At 34.2% G+C, this 12,249-nt stretch overlaps 1 protein-coding gene and 1 long non-coding RNA gene across 13 annotated transcripts in view; one reads left to right on the forward strand and one right to left on the reverse strand.

The window, feature by feature from the left end:
* Positions 1-4,616, forward strand: part of LOC135215458 (uncharacterized) — a 378,796-nt gene extending 374,180 nt beyond the window's left edge. For all 5 annotated transcript variants that reach the window (XR_010314693.1, XR_010314690.1, XR_010314691.1 and 2 more), the window contains exon 3: positions 4,517-4,616. This is a non-coding gene — a long non-coding RNA (uncharacterized LOC135215458). The remainder of the gene's footprint in view (positions 1-4,516) is intronic.
* LOC135215456 (mucin-2-like) overlaps positions 3,705-12,249 on the reverse strand; it is a 372,218-nt gene continuing 363,673 nt past the window's right edge. For 3 of the 8 annotated variants that reach the window (XM_064250173.1, XM_064250172.1, XM_064250170.1), the window contains one exon: positions 3,705-6,681. In XM_064250173.1, the coding sequence (XP_064106243.1) occupies positions 6,465-6,681 (217 nt within the window). In that variant the 3' untranslated portion in view covers positions 3,705-6,464. The other 5 variants (XR_010314688.1, XR_010314687.1, XM_064250174.1 and 2 more) reach the window with 4 other exon arrangements.

Consider the following 12,249-nt stretch of genomic DNA (forward strand, 5'->3'; position numbering starts at 1 on the left):
TCTTGATTAATGATGCTGGCCTCGTAGTTCCAAAATCAAAAGCACTTGAAAGACGCATGATGCTGAATGATAAATTTGCTTTAATCTGTTGTTGTTCTGTTCAAGTGTATTTTTTATCACACTTTTCGAGGTTAAAGCACTGACTCCAGTCCTTGTATCATAAGATGTGTCAACTGTTACGCCTTAGAAATCTTTGTAGCTAATAATACGGCATGCTATACGAACCCGTACTTTGATGTGATTGTATTTTTGATTAATCAAGAATTTTATGCTTTATAGCACGCATTGTGAGAAATATTAATCATCAGATTTGTAAGCCAAGCAGATCAGATTTCTAAGCAAGGAAGTATGAATTTGTATACGATTGCTATTTGTACGTATATATATATATATTATAATTTAATATCCACTACATTTTACCTCTGAAATATAATTGATAATTGTTCTGTTACTAGTGGGATTTGAACCACTGCCTGTTGTGAGAAACAAAGATGTATGATTAATCTAGACCACTGATTGCTCTGTGGTCAAAAAAGTCACTGTACTATATAGTTTCTAAATCAGCAGTGGTTCAAATCCCACTGGTAACGAAAAACCCAAGAATTATAATTCCCACAGGTTGTAATTCTCCCTGAAGTATACAAGTTTTGGGGCCCAGTATTTGTGAGTATAAAAAAAATTCACCGTGACAAAATACACACACATGAACCCCTGTAGGGAGTTGTAGCTGCAGAGAAAAAAAGTGCAGCATTTACATACTTAACTGCTGAATCATGGATGAACCCCTTGCGCTGTAAAGTGTCCTCAACGGTTACTATATCTTGTACATATTCTAGTACTTCCTGGAGGTTGTGGCCCTTTTCAAAATTTGTTTTACCCAACCAGACACTGTATAGGTTTTCTTCCCCCTCTGTTCCCCAGACTCTACTGAATTATGCAATCTTTTCACCAACCTGTTCAAAGCAATTCTTTTCACAAAACTGTGCCATCTTTCAAACTTGAGTCAGTCCTTTCACATACACTTTTATATCATCGTTAGTACGCAGACAATTACCTCAACACATCATTTCTCTCTCTCTCTCTCTCTCTCTCTCTCTCATTTGCACTCCACCTCCTCAGCTAATTTCATATAAGAGTTTCTTCATTTTACATGCACCTCTCTGACCAGCTATTTCATAACACTGCTCCACTTTTCTGCTTTTGTAAACAGTTTCAATCCTTTTTAGCAGTAAGTTTCTGCAGTTTTGCTGTATCATCTGCAAGCTTTAATCATCTGCAAGCTTTAATAATTCCACATTCCATTTATAACTCATTTTCTCATCTCCCAAACCTGCACCTGTACTATCTACATATACTGTGCCTACTTAGACTTGAAGCATTACTCCACCCATGAAGATGTGGAACAACCATGGATACAAGACATACGAGTTTCATACCCACTTTCACAACAAAAACCAATCGCTCCCTCCTTTGCATATTCTGACAAATGTTTTACATTTATCATAAAAACTTTTAATTGCTTTTGTTATCTTTTACACCACACATTAGCAACACTCCTCACGTTGCCTTGTTTTATTCAGTCAAATTCCTGTTGTAGGTCTATGTAAACCACACAACTTTTTTCCTTTCTTGTCAAAACACAAACTGTTCTTCCCCTATTATTCCATCTGGCATTTGTTTTACTTTGTCACCTTACCTGACTGCTGTACATTTTAGGCACATTATTGTCAGGCTTAGACTTAATCTATATTTGATGCAATCCTATGTAAATCTTGTAAGTTAAATGTTATTTGTTTAGGGTAGAAATCTGTGGATTTAGTACATTAGTTGTGGGAGTTCTTCTAAAATGTTTATTTACTTTTTGTTCTTCATTTTTGAACAAGATTAAAAATAGTTTTTGAAGTGAACTAAAGTTCATTATATATTGATGGCTATTTCTACACGATTGCATTGAATGTCTCATGATGCAAAGTGCCTGTGTGAAATTCTGTTGCTTACTGTATGTCTTTCCTGTGCTATTTTGTCTTTCATCATTCTCCACTTGTCTGCAGCCAACCTTTTCATAATTTTTGCCAAGTACTAGGTATGAATCTAACCTCTTCTGGTGCTCACACGAGGCTTGGTGAAAAACCCATGTATTATCTCCCAGTTTTTGTGCAAATTACAAGTCTAAACCATGTCATAATTTCCATATCTGTGGAAAAATTTCTCGCTGTATCCCACTGCCTGATGGCATATATTCTTGGTAAAGCTTTCTTTTGAAATCAGGAATATCGTGAACATATTGGCCTACCTTTATTTGTGTTAGTATAGTAATGCAGGTCATACTTAACTTGGGTATAATCTTGGTTTTGTTGTTATATCTTCATGTGACTAATTCTCAAATTCTGAAAATTTTTCCTAGGTTCACAAACCAAATGTCTTTTATCATAATTCCATCTATAACAATCTCTGCATTTGTTCCTATATGCCGAAGAAAAAGTGGATTGACATTTATGGGAGTGGGAGGTTCCCCCTTCCAATACTTCATCCCATTGGTTACTACTATATTACCAAGATTAAACAACCATTACTATAGGAGTCTCCAAAGGTGTATCCATATAAATTTAGGAAAATTTCAAATTATCTTCTAAATATGTTGTGTATAAAACTTTTGCTGTATTCTTTTATGCAATCACATAGAACCTTTTTCAAACATTCTGGCTAATTGTTATTTTTTTTTAAACATTCTAAAAAAAAAAAAGATAATATAGTTTTAAAATAAGACCAGAACAAGCATTTCTTGAAATGTGTGTGTTTTTACCTGAGATTGGTTTTGGATCCCATAATTTCACTAGGTTTAAGTGTAGCTTACCAGTCAGACAAGTCACTCAAGCCAATTGCTAGGAATTCCCATCCATGGTTTGGCTTTTCGTAAATAAGTCCTAGTGAATAAATCTCGCCAAAATATCATTTCTGGCATTGGCCAAGTCTGCAGTGGGAGCCTTCGATATCCAACTCTGGAGTTTCATTTATTTTCTGTCCATTTCATATTTAATTACTAAAACTACATGAAACACCTGGCAAGCCAAACTTTTTAGGGTTTAGATGTGAAGATGAAGATATAAAAAAGCCACACAGTAATCTCGTCTCTTTGGCTAAAATGGTTCATATTTAAACAACACTTTCTTCATTCCTTACATCATTATACAGTATTTGTATTATAGGTGACACTTGATATAGACACTGTAGTTCACCCTTTTATCCAGAGCAATTTTTTTTTTTTTTTTTTTAAGGGATTATAGTGGTTTGTACTTTGGTACTAATGCACAGATTCTACTTTTTGGGTTTTATGGATTGTCTTGCGTGAAGTCTTTTCAACCGTGTTTGACTGTCATGATACATTATCAGCTTGTGCAATTCTTGCCAAAGTAAAGGATTTATTTATGAAACCTTCTCATTACATATGCTGTACATAGATCAGTTGCAGTGTTACTGACTTTGAATTACTGCAATTGATTTATAAAAGCTGAGAGTGTCAATCTAAATGTAGAAGCATTGATTATTAAACTAGGGTTCTCTTTATGGATGCTTCAGTATTTTAGATGCAGTTTCACATAATGAGTGAATATTGTAGCAAAGTAAATGCATCCAATAATTCTAGCCAAAATATTAAAAATCATTAATGTTGCAACTGTGAACCTCAGAAAGGATAGTAAAAGTCATTATATTATCCAAAATGTTAACTCCTTTATACAACATATTACAATAAACTTATGAAGAGGGGTGATACCAACACCATTTACAAGAACATATCTCGCCAGAGTTACACTGGGTTCAATAAAATGGCATTATTCAGTACAAATATGCTAGTCATGTGACCCTGGAGTTTCTAAAAAATAAAAACAGTATGAGAACTAAGTGCATATAATATCTTGACTAGCTTGGAGCACAAACATTAATGGAACTGAGCACTATATTCCTCTGATTGGTATTGCATACAATCATAACTGAAATATATAGCCTTTCAAAATGACACCGGCAGTTGTCTATTACACAGCTCTGAATACATATATATTTACAGTGCATATGGGGATGCATGTGGGTGCAGTGGTATGAGCAGATTCAACTAAACTTGGTGCAGTTGCCTTAAAAAGGTTTGCTGGTGTAATTTCCACTCCAGGTCAACTTGCAAGCTCATTCGACATTTTATGATTCTTGTAATGGTGAACAATTATTGTTCATCACCTATCCTTAATGTGTAATCTGAAATAATAGGATCTTTAGACCTGTGGCCAGTACATTGTGGTTATAAAAACGGACAAAGGCAGAAAGTACAGTTACATATGAATAAAAACTACAGAATAAAAATGTCTATAGTAATCTGTTTTCCTACGAAAGTCATTACTATACTCGTTGCTGTATAAATACTTTTTAGTGAGAGGTGACTACGTGAAAAAAAAAATCCAGGTTTTAATTTCCATCTTGATGATACCAGTCTTGATAAAAATTTCTGTAAGGGGATTTCCATTTACAGGTAGGAGATGATAACGTGAGGGAGGAAGTGGATTTTCCCATCTGCACCGGGCAGAAGGAATGGCACTTGTAGCAATGGGATACAGCACTTCATTCTAAAGGTAAATTCCAACTACCAGAGCTGTATACTTAAGAGGTAAAAGAGGAAATGCACTCACTCAGCCACCAGGCTTTCTGCAACAATTTCTAGAATTCCTAAGCTAACTGATCATCTTTCACAGATGAAATATTAACGCAACTGCTTTGGGAAGAAATGGGCACAAACTGTACAATATATATGGTAATAAGGAACTTTCACTTCATCATGAAGTGTAGGTTACTTGCAGAATTAACCTGGTGAATGAGTCTGTAACTTTCAAAAGAGGCTGCAGAACAAGTTGAATAGGATAAACAGGAACACAAGACTGGTCTTTGAATTCAGAAAATTTCATTGTTTCCTTATGTGGGTGATTCTGTTCTGTTTTCCATTGTATTTGGCTGCAGTTCATTGACAATATAGTTCATCACTGGAAAGCAAGTCACAGGCGGGATAGTTTCTATTCATAAAGCTAAGTTTATCTTGAGTTTCCCAGATTCCATACAATCGGGGACACTGAGGCACTTCATGGAGGGACTTGATTGAAATTAGGAAGACAAAAATTGAAAAGGTAAATTGCAGTACATGTATTGAGTTTCTCATCACAAATACATGGGAATTAACCCCATAAGGCATTTTCACTTAAAGCACAAAAGGATTTGTTTTTTCACAAAATGTATATATACACTCACATACTTTCACATTCAACTTTCTTAGTGATGCTCTCACAATAGAAAAAAAAAACACTGAAGCTTTACTGAACGTTCTATAACGAGTACATCCGTAAAGTTACAAGCACCACACCATACATGGCGCATCACAGTTAGGGATTTATCTAAGAGTAAAAATAGTTTAAATCTTATACACACTATTTTCAAAATTGTGGTACTGACAGATAAATAAATGTGTATTTGTGTGATTTACTAAAGCATATGAACAGGGTTTTCAACTCCACACTAAATTTCTGTACTTGCATTTCTTAATCACTGAAAAGTATGTAAAGTCTTTGGTTCAAGAGTATGACTGCACATAGCATTACTTACAAAGAAAGTGTGTTTTTTCTTCAACTCTCTCACTCTCTCTTTCCTATACACTAATGTATAGCATTGCCATAACAGGTGGCGTTTGCATGCATTCTTGGCACATACGGATGAGGGAAGTTCATGCTTTCTGCCGATGATAAAGGACTTTGTTTTGGGAATTCACAGACCTTACACTACACCTGGTTTAGTTTAGTTAATCATAAGCAAAATCCAATCTAAGGGTATAAAAGTAGACTTCAACAGTGTTTAAATATTAAAAATTTAACAGTACAGTCTTATAATCATTTGATATATTTATTACAGCAGTAAAACAGATCACATACCAGTATAATATACAGCCAAATATAAAAAGTTCAGCATTCATAGTTTTGAACTGATCTAGTGTTCTTAACAATGGAACTCTACCTTTGAGAGGAACAAAAACTCATTTAATGATTATGCTATTGTTAAACACATTGTATGAGCTTTGCGATTGCTACAGCCCAAGGTCTATAACTGCTAATGATTCCATTGGTATGTCACTTCTAAGCACACATGTAAATGAATACACTTCCATTCCTCTGAAGTTTATATTAGACTAATTTTCTTTGTTACACAAACTTGAAAGTTTATTTTATTGTCCAAAGTCCTATCATCAACTGAACAATAATGTTTTCATTCAACACAGTAACATTTCTTTTAAATAGACCATTTAAAAGTTTAAGACCATGCATGAAATATAAATATTCAAGATTCGAGAATCAAAACTGTATTAATGAGAATCTATCATTATGAATTAACAGATGTGGATAGAAACAGAGAGAGGTAAACAGTATAAAACAATGGAGACATCAGTACTGATAATCATCTGAGTCAGCATAATCTGGATAATCATCATCAACATCCATTGGGTCAGCAGCTAAATTAGTAACAGTTGCAGAGAGTGGAGAATGTTTGTTTAAGGCCCCTCCGTTTCCTACAACTCCAGTCTTGCCACCACCTTCTCCTGTGTTGGAGTCTAAGGCATCATCACAACCCATTGAGAGTTCATCTTCATCTCCATAGAATCTGGAAAGCAATATGTTTAGTAAAGGTAAGAAGAATGTTTATAAATCCACCAAAGCATTGCCATGGTAAGACAAAAATGGTAAGATATACTAAATATAGAAAAATGGAAAAGAATGCATGCTTTTATCAGTAAATGTTCATAAGAATTACAAACCTATTAGTTTCAAGTGCCATTATTCCATGATAAAAGTAGTAGACCTGGAGTTGAACTGCTAGATGCAATAAGCTAAGTAGTATATAGTAATTAAAATTTAGCAAGTTCACTTCTCTCCTGATGTAACATTCACTATTTTGGGCCATCAGCTCTTGCACATGGTAATATTCTGCATTGACAGTAATCAACATTTTTTTTCATTATTGCTAATGTTGAGCTTGAATATTTGTATTTATAAATAGAAAAAGCCATCTTAAGATTTTGGATGTTGTATGAATAATTAAATCTCTGGACATCTGTTTGTATTTTTACATGTGTTCTTTAATGGTTTATTGTTAGAAGTTAAAAACTATTGACTTCAAACACCATTTTACTGTATGTACCTCTCCATTATTGGGGATTTCCCAATAGCAAAACACTAAAGTTATTGGTTTTATAAAAATTTTCCTTCAGTTTCTAGTCTGCCTTAACTTATGGTTTCCATCAAACAGTAGCCCAATATTGAGTCCTTAAGCAGAGTCACGCTTGCCTTACAATGAGCGCTCAATCACCCATTGACCACAGGTTGCAAAACCATTGGAAGTTTGTTTGTTTGTTTGTTTTTTTTCCAAAAGTTGTGCTCTCCTAACAACCGATTTGCAAAAGGAGGAATTTGATGCTGCACTGAATCCTCTTGGTGATTGCTGGTAGTTGGTAAGTGATCTCCCTTCAGTGGCTAACTGGCTTGCTACTATAGTTGGTACTGGTCAGCCACCTGTGTCAAACCAGCTTGCTACTGATGGCCGAGTGATTGAAATAAGACAGCAGTGGTTGCTGACATGTTTTCACCTGTCATTATTGACTGTAGTGTGTAACATTATTGACTGTAATGGGAAACTGGTTAGTGGCCAGTTGCCCACTGGAAGGCAGCTGACAACCCATCACACTTATCATATCAACTGGTGGGCAACCATATAATAATTTTTTTTTTTACCACCAGTTGTGCTAAGAAAAAACATTTGATGGATGCTATGGGAACTATTATCTTATGATGTTTACTTGCCAGAAGGTGGTGCTGTTGTATGGTTAATTGCACAGTGGATATGTAAAAGCTGGGTGACTTAAAGGCCACAACTTGTTGTCTAGTGAAGATCATTGTCATTGTCAAAAAAAAAAAAGAAAAAAAAAGCCCACTAACCTAATGCAATGCAGGACTTATGTCCAATCCTGGAGCTTTCACTTTAAATAAAGAGATATGCATATACATATCAGTAAACTGTGGCAGACCCATGTACAGTAATATTCATGCACCAAGTAGGATACTCTCCAGGACAGTAATATTCAGGCACTAAGCAGGATACTCTAAGATGGAACTTCATTTGTTACTTGATGTAAGCACAGAACCACTTGTTTATTAATCTGTCAACATTAACTTTGTTCATTTGCCATTTGGTAACAGTGCAGAAAGTACTATAAAATGATTTTTTAGCTTTAGCATGAGTGAACAATGGATTGATATTATAGTGTGTGGAACACAACAAAAAGAGGTATTTAACACAAGAGGGACGTGCTGGAGGAAAAGTGAAGGCACGAAACATTCGAACAGAGCATAACTGGTTATTCTAGTCTTCTGCTTTCTCATCCCAAAAACAAGGAAAGAATGGTGAGATTGGCCAGGAACACCAAGCAAGTGGCTGCATGAATGGTATATTGAGAGCAAGTAAAGTTCAGTTACTATATAGAAAAAACTATATAGTTGAGAATAATTTCACTATTGGTTTCTTGATAACAATAGCCTATAATTATTTTGTATACAGGCAGGCATAAAACAACCATTGCTTGTGGTTTTGAAGTTAAATGTATGCAGTATTCTTATTCCATGTGACTAATGATTAATGAAAATAAATTTCCTGTTTACAGCAAGATGTTATGAGAAGTATCTTCAAGTGACATGTCAAGCTATACTATAAGCCTTACTTGTCACTGCCTTGCATGTTGCTTATTATAACTACCAGTTCATGTCTTGCCTTACCACCTTTGTCGACATTAAATGGCACGAGGTAAAAATAGGAAAAAAAAATATGTAAAGCAATTTGCATCTATAGATCATTAAAACTTGACTAAAAATATTTTTATTTTGCTATCTATTAAAATTAGAAAATCACTCTTCTATTAATATAGCTACTTTATATCATCTATAAAAAACAAGACAGTAATTGTCTTTTTAAACTACCTATAAAAATGATAAAACACTTTTATTATAAAATACAAATTTAAATACTGTATTGTATTCATTCTCTTAAAAAAATTCCAAACCATGCAAGTTTTCTTTACTTAGGCTCATTAAAGTAACAATTACACAATTCCAGTGTTCTTGAAAGCAAAGTTAATAAAAATAGTACAAAAACTGAATGCCTAACAATTTTTATGGTTCCATGGATTAGAAAAAGCTTTACATAATCATGTGGGTGGTTCAGTGCAGTACGGTAGGTATTATTAAATAAGTAGGTGCAAAACTTATAAACACAAATCATCTAATAAAACGGCCTTCTAACAAATTGCTTTGGCTGCACACAAATTTGCCAAATATATTTTATTACTGAATTAGGTTACATTCTAGAATGAGGAAAAAATGCTGCAAAAGAGGCTCCTGACATGGGAGAGGAACCAAAAGATGAGTCATCAAGCCCAGAAATCTGAAAACTTTAATATAAAGTCTAATAATACAAATTTTGTTTCTGACATAGGCAAACACCAGCAGCATATCACCTCATCTAGAAATCATACTTTAACTCAATCAAAATTGTACATAGGAATATTTATCAAATCGTGGAGTAAGTGCACACAAAGCACACGAAACTATCATGCAAGTGCGAATGGGGAGGGGATCATGGACGCATCCCACAGATGCACAAGCTTCCCACCTGCTTAGTGCACATCAGCCTCAAAGACTCTCCTCCACAATCCTGTAAGGTGCATAGTGCACTTAAGTTTCTCCAACATTAACTCCTCCACCACCATCTAAAACTCCACCTCCACCCAAGAAGAACCTAAGTGAGAAGAAGTCAACCTACTTTCATAATCTAAGTTTTGGGAGGGCAGACTCACTCAAGGCAATTCAGGGACCAGGAGGAGGGAGGAGGAAGGGTTAAAGATGGTACATGAAGGCTAAACCAACCTCTCAACCTTAAACTAATATTCATCTTGATATACATGCAGTAAAATTTCAGTCCAAAAATGAGATGAAAAATAAGTTTTCACCACGATTTACACTTCTTGTGAATACATATTCCATTCTCTGGATATTAAAAAATACTACTATATAGAAATGCACTCTGGAAACTGCTCCGTGCATATGAAATCCTTTTTTTTTTACGCAAATCCTTATTTTCCAGAATAAATACATTGATTATAAATAATACCTAAACATTATATATTACCCAGCAAATCTTAATGGTAATTTGGGTATTGGGTATCTGTTTAGGAATGGACTGTTGGACTTTATTATACACAGTAATAATGTACTTCACATTACATATTCTACTCTGTATTGAGGTTTTCCAAGAAACACAACATGAACTGTAAAATAAGAAATTATGGGCAATGTACACTTGTCAAATTTATTGAACATGTGACCTTAGAAAAATCTTTCACTTACCTGATGTTCCAAATCAATTATTTCGATGGGATTTCTAATTTTTTTTATTTTTGCAAGTGAAACTATTTAACTAAAGCCAATATTCCTTTTGTGTGTGTGTGTGTGTAACATACAGCAACTTACACTTGATTTCTCCCATGTTATACCTTACATATAGTACTACATAAAACATGGTTAGTGAAACAACCACTATGTACAGTACTACATAAATGGTTGCCAAGCAACAGTGTTGGTGAAGTTGTGTAGGATGTAACTATACTCGTACATATTTTCCTTCAGATTACAAAAGCACCAACTGCATACACTAAATACTATGGAATATAAATGTAGCTGTAGAGACACTAGACTCTATGTACAAGACTGTCAACAAATATGTTTTAATCTTCTTGTGTAGAGAAACATCTTGTTGACTGCTTTACCTGGCTCAAGAAATACTGTACAATACAGCATTCAATAGCATGCAGAGACTGAAAATATGACTTGCCTCCATCTTTGTTGTATATCCTAAATGTTTAGGCTGGAATGTGAGAGGAACTCTTTAATTAGAGCTTTTCAAAGCCTGGTAAAAATGGGTGACAAAGGATCATGTTATTACCAGTGCTCAAAACTGCTTTAGTTTAATTTACTTTTTAATCAGAAAGACAACTGTACAATATTTACTAAGGGCATTCACCCAATTCCTTTTGTTTTAGTGCATCACACAAGTTACTCTAAAGTACTGTGCCTTGAACCAAACAGTTCCAAACACTGATAATTTCTTACATTGTTGCTTGGTGAATTAGTTCCAATACTCTAGTGGCAAGAAACTTTGAGAATTAAAACATAACTATTGTATAATGAACTGTTCTTTAGTATCTTTTATGATACCATTACAGTAAAGATATAATGCAGTTATGTATTCATTTTCCATGGGTAAACAATTTACTCCAAGAGTTAAGTGGACTCTACTAACAAAGTAGTGGAAGTATTGAATATGACTCCAAATCCAAGTGTAGAAGTACATGGAAGACTAAAATTTGCATTTCACCAATCAAGAAAATCTTTACCCAACTGACAAAATCATTTACAGTAATCATCCATTTCTATTAATTCATGTTACAGTACTTTTCCAGCAATTTAGATGCTACACCCAATGACACCTTAATATTTATTTGAATCCTACATTTTACTTACTGCATTCCTTAAGGCACAATATCTTTTAATGATAGTAAACCTTTGTGAAAAATACTTTTAAAGATTACTACTGCCTAAAAATCTACAAAATTTGCCAAGATCTTAAGTGATTAATATTTAATGAAAACTATTAAAAAAGTCCTAAAAAATAGTGTGACATTCACTCAAATAATTTATTGCACTCAAGTAAGGCACGAGACTTTAAACTGTTTCCCTTTTTTAACTATTAAGCTGTCACGATACGTGGTGCAGATTGACTTATGGGACCAAATTATATAAAACCTGGCCCTACATTTAATTTCCACAAGAAAAAAACTGTCTGCATGCAAGTTCTGGATTTAATTACGAACAAGGAGTATGTCCATATATTTAAATATAGGTACCAACTTATTTGGGCCTGTTAAAAAAACAAAGTACTACTGTAATTCCCTAAAAATGAAATGTTAATTGGGACCTGCAGATGCGTCTGAAATAGAGCTGTAACGTAACATTCTAATACACAGACACTAATCAGCAGTTTCTTTTTTTGAGAATTCCTTTCCTTTACTCCATAAAAATAAACTTGCCTTTTCCCCTTATCACTATTTCAGACCAGTAAGGAACT

The sequence above is a fragment of the Macrobrachium nipponense genome, chromosome 5 (genome assembly GCF_015104395.2).
Source record: "Macrobrachium nipponense isolate FS-2020 chromosome 5, ASM1510439v2, whole genome shotgun sequence".
In the NCBI taxonomy this organism is placed as follows: Eukaryota; Metazoa; Arthropoda; class Malacostraca; order Decapoda; family Palaemonidae; genus Macrobrachium; species Macrobrachium nipponense.